At 42.5% G+C, this 25,447-nt stretch overlaps 1 protein-coding gene across 2 annotated transcripts in view; it reads left to right on the top strand.

The window, feature by feature from the left end:
* The first annotated feature begins 8,598 nt into the window (after positions 1–8,598).
* The window catches only part of LOC145357536 (sodium-dependent serotonin transporter-like), an 84,400-nt gene continuing 67,551 nt past the window's right edge, over positions 8,599–25,447 (top strand). Inside the window, exons 1-3 of one of the 2 annotated variants that reach the window (XM_080210986.1) lie at positions 8,599–8,746; positions 12,141–12,680; positions 19,786–19,920. In XM_080210986.1, coding sequence (XP_080067112.1) covers positions 12,269–12,680; positions 19,786–19,920 — 547 coding nt within the window. In that variant the 5' untranslated portion in view covers positions 8,599–8,746; positions 12,141–12,268. Of the gene's footprint in view, positions 8,825–12,140; positions 12,681–19,785; positions 19,921–25,447 lie in introns of both variants that reach the window. The other variant, XM_080210987.1, reaches the window with a different exon arrangement.

Here is a 25,447-nt window from a genome sequence, read left to right as displayed (position 1 = left end):
TCATTCCATATATGCACCACTCTCTGCGTGAAGAAGTTGCCTCTCAGGTCTCTTTTAAATCTTTCCACTCTCACCTTAAACCAATGCCCTCTAGTTTTCAATTCCCCTTCACTGGGAAAAAAGACTATATGCGTTCACCCTATCAATGCCTCTCATGATTTTATACACCTCAATCTCCTATGTTCCAAGGAATAAAGTCCTGGCCTGGCTCAGCACCCTTCTTTCTTTGGGCTACTCTCCCCAACTGGCCTGAGATTGAGTGTACGAGACAGACTGTGTATCTAAAAGGAAGATTGTAACACACTTTTTGAATCAAATGAAGCCATTAGACCAACTAAGCTTAGATGGGTAGTGGGAAACCATCTCAAGGGGACAGTTTCACACAGCTTTAGCTCTACATAGGCAGCTGATACAAAACTTCAGTGAGCTACCAGGGCTCCAACAGAATGCCTAAGGGACCTGTGAACTTTTACAATTTTGTTTTTGACTTTTTTAAAAGTTAACAGAGTGGTCGCCATTTCTTTGTTAATGTTTAAAATACAAACTGAACCAAACCTGGAACACAAAAGTTGAATTGCAGAGATGATGCATGAACAACTGCCCAAGCCAATTTTCTATCAAGTGAGACGTCAAGGAGCCATTGGACAACTGAGATCGTTGAGGATCAAGTGTAAACTTCACAAATATTTGGAGTCACACCCATCGCACAGGAAGATGGTTAGCAGCCAATTATCTCAGCCCCAGGACACCACTGCAGAGGTTCTAACATCTAGTCTAGTTAGCATTTAGAATTTGACTACCATTTGCTGTCAAATTTACTTTAAGATTTTTAGGATTAACAAATTCTCAACAGGAGAGGCAACTGCAGCTAGTGAATTAGGTAGCTAGTTTGAACTAGATTCCTGAGACAGCAGTGTTGACTCATCTCTGTAGAATCCCAGCTCGTATAAGGAGGCCATCTTGCTTAGCACGTAAAGTAAATTAGCACAAAGATAGCAATTGGTCACTGAGTGCAGCTATCCACAAAGTGTGGGCTTGGGAATTTGATGAGTGAGGAAATTTTAAGGTTAAATTTTAAGGATTAATCTTTTTCTGAAATCTAGTCTAATTCGCATTTAGCATATAACTACGATTTACTGTTAAAGGTAAGTTTCTTTCAGCCTTGGGGTCTCCCTACAGGAGAGGTAACTGCAGCTAGTCAATTAGCTACCTTGTTTGAACGAGATTCTCCAGCCAGTAGCACTGACATATCGCTACAGAATTTTCAGCTAGTATTAAATAGAAGTTGTCTTGTTAAGCCTACAAAGTAAGCAAGCATGAAGACAGTGAACTCAGGAATTTGGTGAGGGTGTTCAGTACAGTGAGGGAGGAGGTGCTGTTTATAAGTACCTACCTTAACTTTGAGTATAAAAGAGCATAGAGAATGGCAGACCAATTTAAACAAACTAAGGAGTGCAGTCTCTGGACTTGCCATAGTTTGAGGAAAGTCAACGTGTGAGGTTACCTGGAAAGTTATTGCTTGGTGAATATTCTGCTCATTTAGCTTTCAAAACTCATATAATTTGTTAATCATTGTTAGTTTTTATTAGTATTAATAAAGATTACTAGCAGTAGTAAAGCTTACTGGAGCTAGTAAGGTTTATTGATTACAAATTATTATTTTCTTCAAAGTAACACATAATAAAGATGGCAGGGCAGGTGGTGTGTCGTGACTACAGTATGATCCAGGGCAAACATGTCTGCAATAAGTTCCTGTGGCTCGAACAGCTTCGGCTCAGAGTCATTGAGTTGGAGACTGAATTGCAGACACCACAGTGCATCCTGAAGGGAGAAGGTTATCTGGACACATTGTACCAGGAGGCACTCACACTCTTTAGGATTGGATCTTCTGATTTGTCCTGTGGTCAGGGACAAGAGGATGTTACTGTGAAAGAGGATAAGGCAGAGAACAGTGTTACATCAGGGCGTGGCAGGAAGGGACAGAGTATACAAATTTAAGAGTGCCCCTGTAGATAAGGCTGGAGGTTGCGTAAATAGCATAAAGAACTGACCTGAAGGCTCTGTATCTGTGCGTAACACTCACAACAAAATGGATGAATTGACAACACAGTTAGAAATAAATATGCATCATCTGATAGCAATCACTGAGACACGGCTACAAGATGACGAAGGTGGGGGCCTGAATATTCAAGGTTACACGACATTTCCTAAGGACAGAAAGCTAAGAAAAAGGTGGAAGAGTAGCTCTGTTAATTGAGGATGACATTTATACAGTAGAAAAAGATTACCTTAGTTCTAAAGATGTACCACTACTTGATATGGCTGCTAAATAAGAGATGAGAAACAATAAAGGTAGGAAGTCACTTGTGGGAGGCCTCCCAGCAGTAACTGTACCATAGATATGGGACATAGAAGAAGAAATGAGATGTAGAGGAAGAAATAATGTGGGGTTTGTGACAAAGGTGTGGTGATTATCATAGATGATTTTAATCTACATATAGATTGGACAAATCAGACAGGCAAAGGTAGTGTGAAAGATGAGTTCAGGGATTATCTTAGAGTTAAATGTGTTGGAGCCAATCAGACAGTTGATTATCCTAGTAATGTGCAATGAAGCTGGATTAATTATGACCCCTGTTAAAAGTGTCCCGAGGTATTAGTGATCATAACATGATTGAATTTCACAGTCAGTTTGAAGGCGTGAAGAGTGGGTCAAGATTAATATTTTAACGTTAAATAAGGTCAGTTATGAGGTTATGAAGTCAGGGTTGCCTAAAGGGAACTAGGAAGTTAGATTAAGGGATAAATCAGTAGAGATGCAGTGGCAGGCATTTAAGGAGATATTTCATAACACTCAACAGAGATATATTCCAGTGAGAAAAAAAAAGTAGGATACACCGTCTCTGGCTAAGTAAGGAAGTTAAAGAGAGTAACAAATTGAAAGAGTAAGTGTACAATTGCAGGGCCAGGTCAGAAGGCTGGACAGAAACTTGAAAAAGCAAAGAATAACTAAAACATTAATAGGAGGGAGAAATTAGGTTATGAGAGGAAGCTGACTAGAAATATAAAAAAGAGATTTCTACTGTATTTAGAAAAGGAAAAGAGTGAGTCAAGTGAGCTACAGTTCTCTTGAGAGTGAGTCCGAGGAAATGAATAATGGAAAATAAGGAAATGTAAGATGAATTAAACAGATATTTTCTGTTAGGCTTCACTACAGAAGATACAAATAGCACCCTAGGAATAATAGTGAATCAAGAGGTAAAAGGAAGGGAGAACTTAGAACAATTCTAATCACCAGGGAAAGGCCAATTTGAACTAGAAACTGACAAATCCCCAGGTCCTGATAGACTTCAAGCTTGGGTCTTAAAGGCAGTGGCTGCTAAAATCGTAGATGCATTGGTCTTAATTTCCCAAAATTCCCTACATTCTGGAACAGTCCCATCAGATTTGAAAATAGTTTTTATTCTAGAAAGGAGGGAGACAGAAAGCAGGAAAGTATAGGCTAGTTAGTTTAACATCTGTTGCAGGGAAAATGCTGAAATCTATTATTAAGCAGGTTAGAGTGGGGCACTTAGAAAATCTCAATGCAATCATGCAGTATCGCCACGGTTTTATAAAAGGAAAATCATGTTTGATGAACTTATTAGTGTTCTTTGAGGAAGTAACAAGTGGAACCTATGAGAATAGCATACACATTTCAGAAGGCATTTGGCAGGCTGCCATAAGAGCTTGCGATGTAGGGGGTGATGCATTAGTGTGATTAGAGAATTGGTTAGTTAACAAGAAACAAAGGGTAGGTATAAATGAATCATTTAGAGGTTGGCAAGATGTGATAAGTGGAGCGCCACAGTAATGATTGCTGGGGCCTCAACTACTTGCAATCTATACTGAAGAATTAGATGATGGACTACATACATGACTGTTTCATTTGCTGATGACACAACCAAAGAGCTCATAAGGAGTCTGCAAAGGGATATCAGTAAGTTGTGCGGGCAAAAATTTGGCAGTTGGAGTAGAATATGGGAAAACGTGAACTTGTCCACTTTGGCAAGAAGAATAGCAAAGCAGCATATTATTTAAATGGAGAGTGCAAGTCTCTGAGGTACAGAGGGGTCTGGGTGTTCTGGTATATAAATCATAAAAACTTAGTGCAGGTACAGCAAGTGGTTCTGAAGGCAAATGGAGTGCTGCTATTCATTGCGAGAGGAATGGAGTGTGAGCATTAGGATATTTTGCTACAATTTTACAGGACATTAGTGAGACCAGATCTACAGTGCAGTGTACAATTTTTGTCTCTTTATTTAGATTGATTCCTGGCATGAGGGGGTTATCTTATGACGAAAGCAATGGGCAGTTTGTATTTGCATGTATTGGTATTAAGAAGAATGAGAGGCAACCTCACTGAAAAATATTAGATCCTGAAGTTTCTCTCCCACAGTTGACTGGGCACTCCACTTTGTCTGACCCATATTGGGCATCTCTGCCCTCACCCCTTCCCTTCCCTCCCACAGCTATGACAGGGTCCCTTTTGTCCTCGCTTTTCACCCCACCAGCCTCCGCATGCAAAAGATCATCCTCTGCAATTTCCACCAACTCCAGTATGATGCTACAACTAAAAAAATTTCCTCTAAATTTAAGCTTATTCATTAGTGTCACAAGTAGGTTTATATTAATACTGCAATGAGGTTACTGTGAAAATCCCTGAGTTGCCACATTCTGGCAGCAGTTTGGGTACACTGAGGCAGAATTTAGTATGGCCAATGCACCTAACCAGCACGTAGCAGGAAACCAGAGCATCCGGAGCAGACACAGGAAGAATGTGCAGACCCTGCACAGACAGTGACCCCAAGCTGGAAATCAAACCTGGGTCGCTGATACTGCAAGGCAGCAGTGCTAATCACTGTGCCACAGTGCCGGCCACCCCGCTGTCCACAAGGCCCATTCCCATGGTGACAACCTGGTCCACTTCTCCATTGTCCCCAACTCTTCATCCCCTTCCCACAGCAACCGCAACCTGCCCCTTTACTTCCTCACACTCTTTTTGGGGGAAGCAACATTTCACTTGCATCTCCTTCAACTTGGTCCACTGTATTTCTGCTGCTGCCAACGCAGTCTCCTCTACATTAGGGAGATTTAACTCAGACTGGGTCACTGCTTTGTGGAATATCTTTGCTCCATCTGCAAGCATGACTCCAACCTTCCAGTTGCTTGCCATTTGAAAATTAGCATCTTGCTCTCATGCCCACATGTTCATTCTTGGCCTGTTGCAATGCCTCAGTGATGTCCAACAGAGTCTGGAAGACTGTTGTTCTCCTATTTACACATTCTGCTATCTTACCTTTATGCCACTATTAGCACACTTCAGTCCTTAATGCCACCATTAACACCCCCTTTGCCTTGTGTCCACGACACCTTTGTCAATTTCTCCTTAGCTCTGGCCTATCCTCCTATTCTTCCCCACTTCCTCTAGCCCCCCTCTCCAAGTGTACTTTTATCCGTCTTCAATTCTGTAGAAGAGTCATGCAGACTCAAAATGTTAACTTTTCTTTCTCGCTCCGTGAATGCTACCAGAATTGCTGAGTTTATCCAGCATTTTCTGTTTGTGTTTAAAATCCTGTGGGGGCTTGACAGTGTGGATGCTGAGAGCATGTTTCCCTTTGTGGAAGAGACTAGAACTAGGGGACACAGTTTAAAAATAAGGTGTCTCCCATTTAAGACACAGACGAGAAGAGTAAGTAACAGAGGTGGCAAACTCAGGCAATGGTCATCTCTAATAAGAGATAGTGTAATGGCTTTGCCTTAATAGTCGGTGGTATTCCCATTTCTAAGTTCTCCATATCAGAGCCTGGTGGGTCATTATTGACCAGAAACACAACTGCATTAGCCAAATAAGTACTGTGGTTACGCACCATCAATGGAGTTCTGTGCCAAAGAAGAAAGCTGTAGCTGCTAGAACAGCTCTGATGTTAATTAATCTATGACTCAGCTTCTGACTCTCCAAAATCTCTATTCACAAGTCAGATATGTTATGCAACCCCATCCAATGACATAAACAGTCACTCCCTCCCTTCCAAACTGGTAGCCTCCACCTAGAAAAGACAAGGACAGTAGATGCACACAGACACTAGAACCTCCAAGTACCTGACGTCAGACACCATCCTGACTCGGAACTACATCGTCACTCCCTGAGTCAAAATCTGGGAATTTCCTCCCAAAGTGCACCTCTAGGTCTACCTACACTTCATGAACTGCAATAGTTCAAGAAGGCAGTTCACCACCACCTCAGTGAGGGCTATTAGGGATCACAGAATCCTTACAGTACAGAAGGAGACCATTTGGCCCATCGGGCCTTCACAGACAACAATCCCACCCAGGCTGTATCCCTCCATATTTACCCTGTTAATACCCCTGACAAAGTGGCATCATGGTTAGCACTACTGTCTCACAGCGCCAGGGAGTCGGGTTCGATTCCCAGATGGGTCACATTATGAGCAGAGTCTGCACATTGTCCCTGTGTCTGTGTGGGTTTCCTCCAGGTGCTCTGGTTTCCTCCCACAAGTCCAAAAGACGTGCTGGTTAGGTGCATTAGCCATACTAAATTCTCCCTAAGTGTACCCAAACAGGCACTGGAGTGTGGCAACTAGGGGATTTTCACAGTAACTTGATTGCAGTGTTAATGTAAGCTTACTTGTAACACCAATGGATAAACTTTAAACTGACACTCAGGGGCAATTTAGCATGGCCATTCCACCTCATCTGCACATCTTTGATGGGTAATAAATGTTGGCCTAGCCAGTCCAGCCACACCCTGAGAATTGCATCAAATATGTTTTAAAGTAATGCTTTGAATGGGCCACATTTAATTTCAATATAATCCCACACCTGTAATCAATCTGTTTTAAGGAGGGGCACAGCGTTCTGGTTTCCAGTCATTTTTCCGTTGCTCTTTCAGACACACTGGGGAAGCTTACTCCTCCTGAAGTGTATTGAGTTTCAAACATGTGCAAATCATTGGAGAAAAAAAACTGCTGCAAAAGGAAATGCATCTGTTTTTGGCCAGAGTTCACTCAAAGGTTAAAATCTCAGGGGGAAAAAAGCGTGCACGCAATGGATAGATAAATGTGACATCGCAGCAAAAACCTCACTCTCCCATTATGGTTTAGTCAGAAAGTGTTATTTCAACTCTTCTGTAGGAGGGGAGGTGTGGCGGCACAGTGGTTAGCACTGCTGACTCACAGCATCACGGAATTGGGTTCGATTCCCGGCTTAGGTCACTGTGTGGAGTCTGCATGTACTCCCTGCGTGGGTTTCCTCTGGGTGCTCTGGTTTCCTCCCTCAGTCCAAAGATGTGCGGGTTAGGTGGATTGGCCATGTTATAATTCTCCCTTAGTGTCAGGGGGATTAGCTAGGGTAAATGCATGAGGTTATGGGGATAGGGCCTGTGTGGGATTGTGGTTGGTACAGACTTGATGGGCCAAATGGCCTGGAGGGATTCTATAATTTTTTTGTGCAGTAACTAAAGTAATCCCTCAGATTCTGAAGGCTTGTGACTCAATCCCATAAATAATAGAATGGCTGCTTCTGAGTGTGAGTCTGAAATGAAATGTCTTTGTGTCAGCTCTCCTCCGCAGGAATGTCTGTGAATATATTCAATCTGCAGGACATTTTAATAACTCTCTGGTTTAAATTCCTAGTGAAATTGAATAGTACCTGGTCGCCCAGTTGTTCCACTTTTGCAAAGCTACATTAACCCCCCCCCCGCTTCAACAGTGTTGGGTGAAGAGAGATGGAGGATTCTCTTGATGTTTGAAGACCATCGAGTGTGAGTCAGCTTGTTGCTGCACCTCTAACATTTGGTCAAACAGATAAAAGCGAAACCCAAAGAGAAAATGCTGGAAAATCTCAGCAGGTCTGGCAGCATCTATAAGGAGACAAGAGAACCAACATTTCAAGTCCAGCTGACCCTCTGTCAAAGGTTTGATTTGACAAAGGGTCACCTGGACATTTTCTCTTTTGGTTTCAGATTCCAGCATCTGCAGTGATTTGCTTTTATTAGATAAAATTAATTATTCATTAGAGAAAATTGCTGGAAAATCTCAGCAGGTCTGACAGCATCTGTGGAGAGAGAACAAGAAAGTTTCCAGTCTGGATAAACATTCGTCAGAGCTGCTGTCCCTCCCAAAGGGTTGAACAGGTCTGACTGAAGCCATTCACAGTCACAAACACGGATAAGGTGCATGTAGACTTCCACCAACCTTCAAAACATTCATGTGGTCAAGATCCTTGGTGTAAAGAAGTTATTCCAGTCCTCCCGGGGCAAACGTATGGATTAGTAACCCATTTTGCTCCTTAATTGACCGCTGGTTTATCCAAAGATTAACTATTGCCTGGCAGGGGATTAAGAACCGAGTCGCCCGTTGACCGATCCACAGAGAAACAGAGAGAAAAAAAAATCAACGACCGTCCTCCTCCTCCAAAGTCGGGAGGACTGAATGTAAAACATAAATTTTGCCTGGGGTAATGTGACGTGAATATCGCGCTGAAGAGCTCTTTGGCAGCCAGATTATCTGCAAATCAAACCATGTGAGAGAGCTCGTCTACAAAAGCCCTGAAATATGTTGGGTTTGCCATATTTCCTGGGCGGTGGAGACCGACCTGGTTCAGGTTACCAGCGGTTTCAACTCAGCACAACTTCCAAAGGGACAAACTTCCACTGAGCAGTTACCAGCCAGTAACTCGGCGGGAGGTAATATTGTTTGGCTTCAGGGATAATAGCCTCCGAACAACACGTTTTTGCTGGGTGCATTTGGAAAGTGCAGTAAATGTGAGGAGTTTGCTGTTTGCAATTATCATTGCGCGGGGTCTTGTTAAATGAAGGGGAGGAGACTTGAGTATGTTATAACTGCAGGGGAGGCGAATTTTCCCAGTAAAGGTGCCATCATTGCACATACAGTGAAAGCTTCTTGAGTGTTTGTTTAAGGTGAGTTCGTTATGATAGGTGCAGGGGCAACAAAAGTGCAGAAAGCTGCATTTCTTTTCCATGCGGTGTTGGATAATGCAACAATCGAGTGCATTTAATGAATGCAACTTAAAAGCAGGTTGCATTTTTACATTGCACTGTTCAAAATGTACTTTGTGCGATACGAAGGGACTTTGAGGTCGTGGAAGGCATTATACACAAATGATGTGTTTACTATGAAATAAATCGGTTGGACTTAAACCTGGTGTTGTCAGACTTCTTACTGATGATACACAAATGCAGATCTAAATGTAACTGCCCCAGTTAGTGAGGATGCTAAATGCACTGCTTGAGATGTAAGGAAAGTTTTATTTAATATAATCAATTCCTGTGCAACAGGCTCTTTAAAAATGGAAGTTTTGTTGGGAACTGGCGCTTTACACACGGTGTGGAGATGCCGGCATTGGACTGGGGGTAAACACAGTAAGAAGTCTCAACACCAGGTTAAAATCCAATATATTTCCCCACTCACCTGAGGAAGGGGCAAAGCCCCGTAAGCTAGTGGCGTTTGCTACCAAATAAACCTGTTGGACTTTAACCTGGTGTAATGAGACTACTTACTGTGCGTTAGAATAGAACAAATGGGACACATGTTGTTTTACTTAAAATCTTGTTAAAGTGCACTGGGTAAACAGAGCCAATGTCAGCCCAATGAACTGACAAGTTCACATTTCTATAGCGCCTTTAATGAATCACCCCTTAAGGCACATTACCTGAAGGATTTTGACGGAGGTCCCCAGGAAAATCTAACGAAGATCAGAGCTGTTGAGGAAGAGTCATCCAGACTCGAAACGTTTATTCTGTCTCCACAAGTGCTGTCAGTCCTGCTGAGATTTTGCAGCATTTTCTGTTTTGGACTCGGATTCCAGCAGTAATTTGCTGTTATTTGGTGGTGGTGGGGGTAAGGGTGGGGGGGGAGGTTTAAAGAGTGCAGGACGCGAAGGAAGCGAGAAGGGACAAATGATGATCCACTTGAGACGAATATTATTTTAACTTTCAACGCGAAGGCAGCTGCCTGGAGTTGATGGTTCCAGTCGCCAGTCAGTAAGCAGCCAGTGTGATGTGTTAGAATTTATTCCGAGACATTGTCATTGTGGAAACCCCTTCCAGTTTTAAAACGCATTCTGGGCTGCCTGGGTCGTTCTTCAACGGAGGGGAAATAATCATTGGCCTTTAATTTTTCGCGAGTCTGATTACACTTTTTGTTGGTCTGAAACGCCCTTTGCAATGTCTCGTGTGTTTGTTTGCAAACGCGTCTGAACTCTGACTCATACAGTTTGTGTGTATTGTTACGAAATCCAGATGTTAAGGCGCAGTTTATTCCTGTGTCCGCGCTAACCAGTCAGGGAAGGGTAGTTCCATTCACTCTCACGACCTGCACTTTTATATTTTCACGAGTGGGTTCCAGGGTCACAACACGAAAGGCACCAAATTCGACTTGTAAAGCTGTGATTTCACATCAGTGCGTCTATAATAAGCACCACGGCAGCAAGATTGAAATATGAAAAGTGCGTGTTTATGTTCCAAATTTAACTCCGACGCAAATACCTTAAAAAAAACTATTTTAAAACCCCTCGCAATCGATTTGAATGAATCGAACATAAGGCAGCCGGACAGTAGCAAAGCATTGTACGGGGAAAGGTAACCGATGGTCCAGTATACCAGCAGAACCTTGTTTTAACGTTACAGGAGCGGTACTGCAAAGGGGAATCCTCTTGGAATTCTCTCTCAAGGAGACAATCCCCCTGCCACTGATATTAGCACCAAAAATAAAAGCAAGAAGTTTGCCCACTGGTGCTGTCTGTAATTTTAGTATACGGAACACTAGTTTTGGTGTACAGAACACATTTGTTTTGGTGTAAAGAACACAGTTAATTGCTTTGGTGTACAGAACAGTTGTTTTGGTATACAGTAGTTTTGATATACAGAACAATAGTAGTTTTGGTAAACAGAACACAGTAATTTTGGTATACAGTAGTTTTGGTAGACAGAACAACCGTTGTTTTGGTATACAGTAGTCTTGGTATCCGGAACACAGTACTTGTGGTATACAGAACAGTAGTTTGGTACACAGCAGTTTTGATATTCAGAACAACAGTAGTTTTGGTATACGGGAGTTTTTGGTATACAGAACAACAGTGCTTCTGGTACACAGAACTGTTTTGGTATGAAGTAGTTTAGGTATACCGAACACTGGTCCCAGGTTACTAACGATTACGCGTGTCTCATTCCTTAAGCACTATAGTTTCCAATTTCAAATCGGTTTCGCTCAGGTTTGTGATTATAAAGGTCGCTGGGGGGAGTGTGATGTTGGAAACAAAAGGAGCTACACTAGTTAGGGCGTTACACCCCATACATCCCAACGCCCTCTTCGATTAATACTGAAAAAAAGGCCAATGTCATTCTATGCAGGAGAGCTCAGTCAGTGCAACTGAGATCTTAATGTCGAAGGCTTACAATATTCAAGTTCTTAAAAGGCAAGTCGTTTGTACAAGTTGGATATTTCGAGCACATTGTTAAGATACTTAATACGGGGACCGCGGGGGCGCTTTGATTCACATAACCAGCCTCAGAAGAGATCAAATGACTAGATACGATTCGTACTGCTAGCTAGCCAGTGCTTCATATGCCTAGTCGGTGGTTGCATTACAATATTAGACAGTTAAAACCACATTTAGTAGTTGCCAGAGAAAGGGGCTATTTCGGAATGAGGCGGTCAAAATAAGTTCAATGTAAAGTTTAAATTTATTAATGTTACAAGTAGGCTGACATTAACACTGCAATGAAATTTAGTGTGAAAATGGAGATAACTAAACACTTCTTTCTCTCGAAGGAGATGCACCCTCGATTACAAGTAACCAAAGACCAGACATATATCGGTGACAGTTTATTTCAGAAACCAGGACAATGGGCTAGTGTGTAAGGCGTGTGAGAATTCAGGGCATGTCGGGGTTTAGAACAAACTTTTAAGCATTTAAAATGAGGCACCAATTCTTGTTATCTCCACTTTTGTCGCTCAGTATCATCTTGTCACACGCGTGTTGCTTGCTCTTGTTATAGAGGAAACGCCTTAACTTTGGCTGCTTGTTTAATTCATATTGACTTTGTGCGTAATCCCCAGGTGAGCACGGAAAATCCAGCGCGAGTGAGGAGGATCGGCAGCAAGTTCGAAGCAGCGCGTCTCCCTCCTCTCCCTGTAGCTCTCGCTGCCCAATGAACATCAAAGCAGTCCCTTAACCCGAAAACGGAATGGCGGTGATTCTCTCCTTAAACAACGAGATGTCCACTCTCAACCCCGAGAAGGAGACAGCAGACACCGCCAAGGAGGAGGATTACAAAGAGAACGGAGTCCTGATTAAGAACTCGCCCTCCGCCCACAAGCTCTCCGACTGTCCCCCCGGCAGCTTGGAGAAAGGGGAGGCGGGCCGAATTTCCAATGGTTACTCGGCCGTCCAGAGCCCGGTGGGACCCAACGAGAGTAGCGATGGAGACTGGGTTTGCCCCCTGCCATCGGCCCCCGGTGAGCTGGAGGAGCTGGCCAAGGACAGCGACCGAGAAACCTGGAGCAAAAAGACTGACTTCATGTTCTCGGTTATCGGCTATGCGGTGGACCTGGGGAACGTGTGGCGTTTTCCCTATATCGCCTACCAGAACGGAGGCGGTAAGTGACCGGAGACATTGCAAACTGACCCTTTTGCCATGTTTTATTTTTTTTTAAAAAAATCAGGTGCAACTCATGGTGCATCGACTAATATTCCCGTAATGCACAGCGCAGTAAGGTCAGTCAGCCTTGTACAGGCTCTCTGAGACATCTTAAAGTTACTTATTAGTGTCACAAGTAGGCTTACACTAACACTGCAATGGAGCTACTGTGAAAATCCCCTAGTTGCCACACTCTCGCGCCTGTTCGGGTACACTGAGGGAGAATTTAAATGGCCAATGCACCTAACCAGCATGTTTTTTGGACTGTGGGAGGAAACCAGAGCACCTGGAGGAAACCCACACAGACACAGGGAGAACCTGCAGTCTCTGCACAGACAGCGACCCAAGTCAGGAAGCGAAACTGGGTCCCTGGTATTCTGAGGCAGCAGTGCTAACCATTGTGTCACCTTGCCACCCATAATCCAATTAATTTCCACTCCCTTGCTGTTCCCCTCCTCACACCTTTTCTCCTAAAAGTGTTAATCCAATTCCTATTTGAAAGTTGCTCCCTCCACAATCCTCTTATTGCATTCCAGTTCACCATTCCCTGCTAATAAGATTCTCCTCATCTCACTCCTGATTCTTTTTTGCCTAATTCCTTTCGGTCTGTGGTAACTGGCAGTGGAGAAAAAGATTTCTTCTCATTGACTCGATCAAAATCTTTCATGATTTTGAGCATTGTTAAAATTTCTCATAGCCTCTTCCTCTTGTAAGGAGAACAATGTTGTCTCGTTAACCCATCGTCTGGTCTACTTATTTTACAGACCCTTTCTGTCCTCAGAATGGGGGAGAGCTGATGCTTTTCACTCACATCTTCACCAATTCACTGTCTGTCGTGTTGTTTGGCCACTCAGTTCAGCACATGCACTTTCATAAGAATAAAGCCAGTGACCGCCCTCAACAAGGCTCTAGTGCTTCTGAATGAAACTTTCCTCAGACACAAACGTAGATTTCCATATAATTTTGTGAAATGATGACTAGATTAAACACACTTTTCTTGTCAGAAGCCTCACTCTTCGCATGAAGGAGGCTGTATCAAGCAGCCACCTTCATGTTTGAGCATATTAGAGATTATTGCCAATATCCTAGTCTCGATTTCCGTAACGGTAACATACCCTGTACCAATCAACAACTGACTCCGATCTGACCTTATATTCCCTTATGAATATTATAGTTTAGCATTTAGCAATATCAAAATGTCCATGACTATTATCTAAACGGAAGTAGTGTGGAATCATTCCTGCACGTTAACCCAGTCAGTAACTTTTAGAATCATAGAATCCTGAAGTGCAGAAGGAGCCGCTCAGCCCATCAAGTCTGCACCGACTGTCCAACAGAGCAATTACCCAGGCCCTATCTCTGTAACCCCACATATTTACCCTGCTAATCCCCCCCCCGCTAACCTACATATCTTGGGACACTAAAGGGAAATTTAGCATGGCCAGTCAACCTAACCTGCACATCTTTGGACTGTGGGAGGAAACTGGAGCTCTCGGAGGAAACCCACACAGACATGGGAAGAATGAGCAAACTCCACGCAGACGGTCGAGAATTGAACCTGCGTTGCTGGTGCTGTGAGGCAGCAGTGCTAACCACTGTGCTGCCATCTACAATAAAATACAGTACAATTTCTGGAATAATAAATGTCACTTTCCACTCCCCAGTTTTAAATCAATATCGATGCCCCTGTTCTGACCTCGGGAATTCTAGGGAAGATGTAAGCAGGTCAATTCACATCGTGTTCATTTGATTTTCTACACTCTGGGGGAAGCTATTACACTCCTGCAGTGAGTCAGTACACTACCCTACAAGCTGAATCAGACAGACCACAAAAGACCGAGTTCTAAATCAACATCCATTTAAAATTATCTATCAGCAGAGGTACTGCGATTGCTTTCTTTTAACTTCCCCAAGATGGAGAAGCAGAAAAAAATAATCTCATCAAAAGGATGTGGATGCTTTGCAGAGAGTGCAAAGAAGGTTCACCAGGATGTTGCCTGGTCTTGAAGCTGTTGATTTATGATGAGAGGTTGAATAAATTAGGATTGTTTTCACTGGAAAGACAGAGGCTGAGGGGAGACCTGATAGAGTTCTACAAAATTATGAGAGGCATAGACGGGGTGGGTAGTCTATGGCTTTTTCCCAGGGTGGAAATGTCAATTACAAGGGGGCACAGGTTCAAGGTGAGAGACGGAAAGTTTAAGGGAGATGTGCAGGGGAAGTTTTTCGTAGAGTGGTGGGTGCCTGAAATGTTATGTCAGAGGTGGTGGAAGCAGGCATTTTAGCAACATTTAAGAGGCATCTGGATGGGTGCACGATAGGGAGGGAATAGAGGGATACGGACCGAGTAAGGGTAGGTTTTTTTCAGCTTAGTTAGGGCATCATGAGCAGCATGGGCTTGGAGGGCTGAAGAGCCTTTTTCTGTGCTGTAATTTCCTTCTTAGTTCTTCTTTGTTCTTCTTATCCCCCTTTGAATTATTATCCAGAGATTCCTTTTGAAGATGTGGTGAGGGCACGATCAGGTTTGACCATGATAATGTCTTTTTTATTTTGAGTAGTAGAATGATTATACCCATATTCTGACCTTTCATTAGGAATGGTCATTTGGTTGAGGATTTGGAGAGCTCCCGGTACCTATTGACTCCAGCAAAAGCAACACCTTTCAGGGAGTTAGAGAGGATAAAGTACATGCAAGAATACCCCTCTAAGGAGTCATGCTAAAGTTGCTGTCCCACTTGGGAGAAAACCTTTAATGCAAAACTTGAGACTTGTGTGCATTTGTTAAAGACCCTGGGTGGGATTTTCCGGCCACACTCGCCTCAAAACCAGAAAATCCCCTCCAAGGTCAATTGACCTTTTCGTGATCTACCCCAAGCCCTCTACAATTTCCATGGCGGGCAGAACAGGAAAATCTGTCCCACTATGTAAGTACAAGTTGTTGATCTAATTCTCCTGAAGCGTTCATTTTTATCACTGACACATCATTTGGCAAGAAATGCAATGTTTGAGGCAGAGCTGTGTTGAGGTTCAGACGTTATGTAAGCCATGGATAAAAAGAGCAAATCTTCACAATGAAAGTCATTTACAAAGAGTAGAACAGAAATAAAGATGATACATTTCACACAAAGTGGCCGGATTGTTGAAACGGATGGCTGTCTTGGAGAAATTTAGCAAGTGATTAATTTTTAAGATAACATCAAATTACTGTGGGTGCTGGAATCAAAAAAGCAGAAAATGCTGGAAAATCTCAATAGGTATGACAGCAGCTGTGGAGAGAGAGTAGAGCCAACACTTCTGTCTCCATAAATGCTGTCAAACCTGAGATTTTTCAACGTTTTCTGTTTTTGTTTCAGATTCCAGCATCTGCAGTAATTTGCTTTCCCCTCCGTTCAATACTGTTCATCGTAGTGGTTAGCACCGCTGCCTCACAGTGAGCCAGGTTCGAATCTGGTCTCTGCTCACTGTCTGTGTGGAATTTGCCTGCATGGGTTTCCTTCGGATGCTCTGGTTTCCTCCCACAGTCCAAAGATGTGCAGGTTAGGTTGATTGGCCATAGTAAATTGCCCCTTAGTGTCAGGGTAAATATGGGATTACGGGGATAAGGCCTGGATGGAATTGTGGTCAGTGCAGACTTGATGGGCCAAATGGCCTCCTTCTGCATTGTAGAGATTCTATGATTCATAGGGGGAGGCCATCCTGCTCCACATGCCTGGATATCGACAGAGGTATCCAATTAGCCCAGATTTCCTGCTCTTTCCCCAATAGTGCTGCAGAGTTTTAAAAAGTATGCATCTTGTTTTCTTTTGAAGGCTGTTATAAAATTTGCTCCCACCACCGTTTATTAACTCACATTTCCCTCTTTTTGTTTTACTGATACATTTAAATCTGTGCCCTGTGACTACCAATCCTCCTATCAGTGGAAACAAGTTCACATTTCATTATTCATTTTAATTACATTAATTTCCCAGTCCCTGCAGGTGTACCTGAAAATTTAAGCTATTATGTTACTCGTCCTATGACCACCTGAATTTAGTCAGAAAGAGAACATGACACCTGCACTGAGAATATATAGATGAGAATTTCGGAATTGTTTTTATTTCAAAACACTTCCACTTGCGTTCGAAACGACATCCCGCTCGGTGCCAAAATTTAAAATAATTCCCTATTGAGCCTGAAGTTTGGACCTACCAGAATTTTATACCAACGAAGGAGTTATTGGGTGAAACAAAATACTTTGCAAAATAGTTGTTACAACATTTGGGGCTTTGAATGTTTAAAGTTTGGATTCTAGAATTAGATTAAGTAAATATTGTCTCAAGGATTCAGAGAGCTGGGCTGTTATTCAGATATTTGAGGTCAGTCGTTGAGTAGTAGGAAGCTTTCCCGGCACCTCTCTCCTGACCGCAATCATTTCAAACTGGTCCAGGAGAGGCACCTATTTTCACCCTTCTATGAGAAGAGTGGAAATGATATAGAGAGTTTCTCATCCTGCAGTGGGCGGCATAGTGGCACAGTGATTAGCACTGCTGCCTCGCAGTGCTAGCCTCCCATGTTCAGTTCCTGCCTTGGGTCACCATCTGTGTGGAGTTTGCATGTTCTCCCTGTGTCTGCATGGGGTTGTTCTAGTTTCCTCCCACAGACTGAAAGACGTGATGGTTAGGTACATTGACCTGAACAGGTGCCAGAATGTGGTGACCAGGGGAATTTTCAAGTAACTTCATTCCAGTGTTAATGTAAGCCTTATTTGTGATCAATAAATACAGTTTCATTTTTTTCCTGAGCTGCTATAGACTGACACTGGTATTTAAGGGTGACTTACCTGCTAATCCTTGTGGGAAAGAGTGACAAAGGAAAAGTGCAGGACTTTTTCAAAATAAAAGGAGACTCCATCCACAAAAGTGCTCTTAATGTGTGCCGTATTAAATATGAATGCACATTGCAAATACAAGTAAAACATTTAAAAAGACGTCCTGAAACTTTGAATTAATGTGATGAGATTGTGTGATAATGTTCACATTATAGATAGCAATGTGCTGTTTTTATTTATTATTGTTACAAGTGGGCATTACTGTGGTTTAATACACATGCAAGACTTGAAATAAAATTAAATTGAATGATGTGTAACATAATGAGGAGATTCCCTTCCAAGAACTCATTATTTCCTTTGCTGCACAGTGGTTAGCGCTGCTGCCTCACACGGTGTTGGGGACCCAGGCTCAATTCCCAGCTTGGGTCACTGTCTGTGTGGAGTCTCCCTGTGTCTGTGTGGGTTTTCTCCGGATGCACCAGTTTCCCCTCTCAATCTGAAAGAGGTGCTGGTTAGGTGCTAAAATTCTCCATCAGCGTAATCCAAACAGGCACCAGAGTGTGTGACGCTGAGGGGATTTTCACAGTAACTTCATTGTAATGTTATTGTATGCCTACATGTAACAATAATAAATAAACTTTAAAACAGTACATTTGTCACAAGATTAGCAAAAAGTCAGCTTTAAAGCCAAGGATTGTGAATATTCTTCATTCTGTGAGTGCAAAACCAAGGAACATTGTAAAAAGCAAATTAAGATGACCTCAGCATTGATTTTTGCTAGTATGATTTTGATGCAAAATTGTGACTGTTTTAAAGTGGCTGCACATTAAAATGCACAACAAGCAAACATATTTTTCTTTATTGATGTTTATTTGTTTGTTTTTCCTCCGTGTGTTCTCTGATTCCAATTGCAATCAAGTTATTTCTTTTATTGGTATCTGCAGTAATGTGGGTCTCTATTTTGATGGTTTGAGCTTTGTTAGAATCTGGGTCTTTAGGATTAATGATTGAAACCTGATGATAGTCCACATGCTGTTCTGTTGTGCAGAGATTGGATGCCACATTTGCCTTTACAGCAGTGATCATTGCATATCAAAAGTGATCCATTGGCTTGTGAAGTTTTTCAGGATGCAATAAATCATTACATACATCAAGATTCTTTCTTTCTCAGCCGCCTTCATGATAAGCTATCCTTTCTCCATTTACAACATTGTTTCTTGCCTTTTGCAAGTACCTCAGAGCACAGATGATTCCCTTTTGGAGGTCAGGCAAGCACCTAGTCCTAGGTTTCTGTAAATACTGCTAAATAAAGAAAGAGCTTAGTGAGTGTATGAATTGGGCTTGGGTTGACTTGTTCAATTTTCCTGTCCTCCCTGTAACAAAGAGCTTTGTTTATACTTGTCTGCCCCTGATAGTTCAGCTAAGTTGTAGACATTAATCACCTACTACCACTAGCTCAGCTGGCTGGTTTGTGGTGTGAACTGATGCCAATGGTCTGAGTTCAGTTCCTGTACCAGCTGAGCTTATTCATGAAGGCCCTGACTTGCACCCACACCTGAGGTGTGGTAACCTTCAGGTTAAATCACCACTAGTCAGCTCTCTCTCAGAGGGAAAGCATCCTCTGGGACTTTAATGACTTTTAATTACCACTATATAGTGCACTACAACTCCCTATTTTACATAAGGTTGCACGATATTCGTCAAATTATGAATGGGCATGTTAGAATTTTTACAAATTAAAACATGGTCAGCATGGCTGACATTTATTGTCTGTTTTATTATCTAAAATTATTCAAAGGATGTTAGGAATTGGTGTTAGTCTGAGATCACGTGTAGTTCGTACTGGCTTCCTCCACCAAAGAACATTAGTGAATCTATGTTTTTCCAATAACTCATCAGCTTCATGGTCACATTTTGTATTGGTACAAGTGTTTTATTATTTCCAGTTATTGTAAACTGAACTCAATTTCTCAAAACAGTCATGTTGAATTTGTGTTCAGTAGATCTTTTGTCAAAGTCTCTGAATTAACGGTTCTGTAATATAACATAATGATGGTGTAACTGTTGGTTACAATCAGATGTGCTCAATTCGTAAGGCCATCTAAACATTCAAAAATCTTGATTAAAAATATTGATGATGACTGTTAGATTTGTGTACTCTATTCTAGCACACAATCGGAAAATGGTCACATTCCTGAGTTGATTTTAATTACCCTTGTAATGCTCATGGTGTTCTTTACCTGTCGTGTAATTCCAGGGGCCTTCCTCATTCCGTACCTCCTGATGGCCGTGTTTGGAGGCATCCCACTCTTTTATATGGAGTTGGTGCTGGGACAGTACCACAAAAATGGGGCCATTTCTGTTTGGAGAAAAATATGCCCAATTTTTAAAGGTAAGGATATTTCGCTTAGTGGCAATGAAACACCATTCAACAATAACAGAATCAGAAGATGCTGGAAAATCTCAGCAGGTCTGACTGAATCTGTGGTGAGAGAATGGAGCCAGTGGGCGTGATCTTACCAGCCGATCATGCTATGCTGCAGCGAGGACTGAGAATTTGGCACTCAGCCAATTCTCCATGTGCTGTAGTGGAACCAGAAAATGTGTAAATGACTGGAAAATCCTACCCAATGTTTCTAGTCTGGATGACCTTTCATCAGAGCTCTTTAGACTTGCTTCAACCTATATGTTTTTAATAGGTTTTTAAGGGAAATGTTACTTGACCATTATAGCTCAGGAGCTGATTTTGGGGGCTGTGGAATCAGATCATGCACAAAATAAGAGGTATAATATAATTTAAGAAAAGGAGGCACCTATTCTAATTATCAAACGCTCAGACATGGATGTAACATTTCAAATATAGAATCCCCACAGTGCAGAAAGAAGCCATTCAGCCCATCAAGGCTGCACTGATTCTTTGAGAGCATCTCACCGTAACCCCATGTATTTATCCTGTTAATCTCCCTAACCTACGCATCTTTGGACACTAACGGGCAATTTAACATGGCCAATCCACCTAACCTGCACATCAGAGCACCTGGAGGAAACCAATGCAGACACGGGGAGAACATGCAAACTCCATACGGACAATCACCCAAGACTGGACTTGAACCTGGGTCCCTGGTGCTGTAAGGCAGCAGTGCTAAGCACTGTGCCACCGTACTGCTATACACTAATATATATATATGGTATGTATATATACTATGAATTTCAGCAACTTCAAAACTCTGTTTCCCATCTCCGTTCCTATATAAATCACCATTTGTCACCTGTCTCAGTATTCTACATCAGCTCCCAATCCTTCAACAACTAGAATTTAAAATCCCTATCCTCCAGTTCGAATCTCTCCATGGCTTCATCCTTCCAGATCTTTGTAATATCCTCCAGACATAATCTCCCACAGATTTCTCCCATTCCTGTGATTCCAGCAGCTTGTGCACCATTCATCCCTTTGGTTCATCATTGATGGTTTAGCCTTGAGCCATCAGGGATATAGACCCTAATCCCCTCCTCAAACTTCCCTGTCTCTCCACCTCCCTCCCTTCCCTTAAGACTCTTCTAAAATCCAAATTTTTTGATCAAGAGTTTGGTCATGTAAGAATACAAGAATAGGAGCAAGAGTTGGCCGTATAGCTGTCCCACAGTGCACTATTATCCATGGACGATCTTACACATTTATTCAATTTTTCAGCTCTATCCATATGTCCCTTCGTGCCCAAAAATCTTTTTGATCTCTGTCTTGAGTGTACTCCTGGGCCAAACATTGTCATACATAATGGGTAGAGAATTTATATAGAATAGAGGGGTGGCATGGTGGCACAGTGGTTGGCACTGCTGCCTCACAGCACCAGGGTCTTGGATTTGATTCCTGGCTTGGATGACCGTCTGTATGGAGTTTGCATGTTCTCCCCATGTCTGTGTAGGTTTCCTCTGGGTGCTCTGGTTTCCTCCATAGTCCGAAGAAGTACAGGTTAGGTGGATTGGCCATGCTAAATTGACCCTTAGTGTCAGGGGGACTACCTAGAGTGAATGTTTGGGGTTATGGGGATAGAGCCTGGGTGAGGTTGTGGTTGGTGCAGACTCAATGGGCTGAATGGCTTCCTTCTGCACTGTAGGATTCTATGATTCTCTATGAATTTCAATATACAACCCTAGAAAATTCTCTTTTCAGTCTGAAATGACCTACTCCATATCCTGTGACCCCTTGTTCCAGGCTGTCAGCATCTATCCTTTCAAGCCCACTAAGAATGATATAAATTTTGATGAAATTGCCTATTATTCTTCTGCTTCCAGAGGAAATAGGCCCATTTTACTTATTTTCTCCTCATTGGAGAGTCCTCTTATTCCAGGAATCAATCCAGCCAAACTTCATTGCATCCATTCTGAGGCAATTATATCCTTCCTTAATTATGGGGACCAAATCTGTGCAAAGCACTCTAGGTTTGATTTCACTAATGACCTGTTTAATTTCAACAAGAGTTCCCTGTTCTTAGACTCCAATTGCCTTTCAAGAATGGATAGCATATTTGTTTGCTTTTCTGATTGCTTGCATGTTAACACTCTGTGATTTGTCTATATGATCACCTGGCATACAATGTTTATTAGCCTGTCACCTTTTCAAATAATATATTCTGCTTAATATTCTTCCTACCAAAGTGGACCGTGTTGCACTTGACCACATTATACTTCACCTGTCTCCTTCTTGTCCAATCACTTAGCTGGTCTCTATCGCTTTGCAATCTTTTTGAGTCATCCTCACAGCTTACTCTCTCACGCAGCTATGTATCATCGATTAACATGGCCATACTACATTCAATCCCATCTCAAAGTCATTGATATAGATGGTAATAAGCCAAAGCCCATGCTTTAATCTTTGCAGCATTCTGCTGGCTTTACAGGATCAATCTGCAATGACCCATTTATTCCGACATTGTTTTCTGTCCATTGCCTCAATCTGTTATTACTCTCAATTGCATGACCCGTAACCTTGTGTATCCACTCCTGATGAGGCACTTTCTCGAATTTTGAAAATCCAGATATACTTTATCCACTCCCCTTATCTATCCTGTTTGTCACATCCTCAAAAAAACTTGATAGATTTTTAAAATAATCATTTATTTTTGAGATAACTGTTGACACTTCCTAATCATATTGCAGTTTGCCAAATGCAATGTTATCATCTTATTCTTAATGGTAGATTCTTGTAGCTTTACAACTGCCAGTATCAGGCTAACTGGCCTATGTTCTCTTTTCCCCTTATTTCTTGAACAACAGGCTTATATTTGCTGGCTGCAATTTTACCACAGTGCCCACTGTGGGAATCGGAGCGGGCAAAGGATAGACAATGGGAAGGTCCATTGAACCCAGGCGAGATTTTCCAGTCTTGGGTCAGGCGAGGCCGTAAAGTCTCGCGGGCTATCTTTCAATCCTTTCCAGAAGATCACAACATCTACATCCACTAATTCTCCTGCCATCTCTTTTAAAACCCAAGAGTGTAGACCCTCAGAGTCAGGTGCCCATTCTAATGTCTCCTCCTTTAGCTTGAGGTCCATTGTTTGCCATACCTCTGCCAAGTATTGTGTGTTTTTTTTTCCTATGTTAATTGTATCCCATAAATGCAAGTTGTGATGGTTTAGGGTCACACATTAATGTTGAGTGTGACAGCATCAGGAGGTTGTGGCAAAGGCTGGTGGGAAGATGGGTGGCATGGTGGCTCAGTGATGAGCACCACTGCCTATAGAGTGCAAGGATTTGGGTTCGATTCCAGCCTTGGGTGACTGTCTGTGTGGAATTTGCATGTTCTTCCCATGTCTGTGTGGGTTTTCTCTGGGTACTCCGGTTCCCTCCCACATTACAAAGATGTGCAGGTTAGGTGGTTTGGCCATGCTAAATGGCCCCTCTGTGTCCAAAGGTATATATAGGTTAGGTGGATTAGCCAAGGTAAGTTTATGGGATAGGGTGGAGGGGAGGGCCTGGGCAGGATGTTCTTTTGGAGAGTTGGTGCGGACTCAATGGGCCAAATAGCCTATTTCTGCACTGTAGGGGTTCTATGGTTCTATGATGGTTGCATCCATGCCTCCTCATGTTCCTCTTCAATGTAATTAAAGATTAAAAATAACCATTTATAAAGCAGAAGCAGTGATAAAGGGGAAAATACATGGCCCAAAGATAACACAGAGGAGGAAACAATGGAGGGGAAAATTGAATGAAAGATGAAATGTAACTTCCTATCTTCCCTTCTCCAAACTTGGAGTAAAAATAAATATGCCCTTTTACCCACCTACATTAAAAATAGCTTTATTCATGGTATGTGGGCATTGTTGGTTGGACCATCATTTATCGCCCATCCCTAGTATCCTTCGAAGGTGATGGTGAGCTGCCTTCTTGAACTTCTGCAGTTCATGCGTTGCAGGAACATCCAGGGTGCAATTAGGAAGGGAGTGATACATTATACAAATGAGTGAACTCTGGATTGTTGTTACACTTAGGGCATGTCACTGATCCCCTTTTTACAGCTGGGGCCCCAGCAAAAGTAAATTCAGGGTGCCAGCTCTCCTGCTGTTAAAGCTGCCTGTTTATAATGTGGGAAGCTTGCTCAAGCAGGAAGATTAAAAGCCGCAACCACGGAGTATGGGTACCATCATCTCGAACGGCTGAAGCCTCCTGTTTACTTTCTCTTGCAGTATCTTCATCTCTGCCATGGAATTTCTGCAATCTTTCAAGACATAGTTAGACTTTCTAAGGACGTTGGAGGCCTGGACAAAGATATGTTTGTGTTGTAGAACTGCAGCTTTTTAAAAGGTGTAAAAAGCAAGCTAATTTCGTTCAAACGTTCCTCAGCCTTCTGGGGAAGCATTATGCTCGTAAATTTGTGCAAGCCAGTTTCTTATTTACTTTGTGGTTGAGCTCGCATTTGCCCAGATTATTATGACGCAGTGTCATCCAAAATAAGAAGTCTTTACGCAAATCTAAGGGATGCCACTTCCTCAAGGACAGCATAATAGGTTGCTCAGTTACAGAGTAGAACCAGGGCGGCAGAGTGGTTACCGCTGCTGCTTCACAGTACCAGGGACCCGGGTGCGTTTCCCTGTTCGGGTCTCTGCCTGTGTGGAGTTTGCATGTTCTCCCTGTGTCTGTGTGGGTTTCCTCTGGGTGCTCTGGTGTGCTCCAAAGATGTGCAAGTTAGGTGCATTAGCCATGCTAAATTCTCCCCCCGATGTACCCGAACAGGAGTGTGGCAACAGGGGATTTTCACAGTAATTTCATTACAGTGTGAATGTAAGCCTACTTGTGACTAATAAATAAACTTAACAAAATTTAATCCAGTCTGATGCAGCAGGCAGCATGTAGGATGGGCCCACTTAAATGCAGGAGGAGCCCTGCATCAGTTATTCTGTGATGGCAAAAATCCTCTTATTTCCCCCCCTCCTCCTCAACTTTAGCCTCGGGTCCTTAGGGAATCCTAGGAGGCTGCATTCTGCCACAGAGTCCTGACCCCAGGGGAAGCTTGATGTTGGCCAATTGTAAGTTGGTGGCTGATTGTCCTGCATCCCATGGAACTGATGGAAGTTCTCTGCCAGTTCTCCAACTGGCGGGTGAGACCTCTGTTGCGCCAATTAAATCCTACCCATTATCCTCCACTTCTGAAGCCAAGCAAAGTGCTGTTTTCTGGTTATTCGTGTCCAGGCAAACCTTAAAGTTTCATCTGATCATCAATACTATTGTACTCATTGTTGATTAGCATGGCTGCCTTTAGTTTATCTCTTGAACGTGAAATTATTTGATTGTCACTAAAGAATGACACAGATTTGCAAGTTAACTTGTGTCCCAATTAGGGTGATGATAAGCCTGAATTTAACTCACTCAAAACCTATTCGCTTGCACAGAATTAAAATTAGGCCCAATGCCTAACTTGGACT

The sequence above is a fragment of the Carcharhinus amblyrhynchos genome, chromosome 23 (genome assembly GCF_965287045.1).
Source record: "Carcharhinus amblyrhynchos chromosome 23, sCarAmb.v2.hapA, whole genome shotgun sequence".
In the NCBI taxonomy this organism is placed as follows: domain Eukaryota; kingdom Metazoa; phylum Chordata; class Chondrichthyes; order Carcharhiniformes; family Carcharhinidae; genus Carcharhinus; species Carcharhinus amblyrhynchos.
The sequence above is the reverse complement of the archived record's forward strand: the minus strand, read 5'-3'. Positions and strand labels throughout refer to the sequence as shown.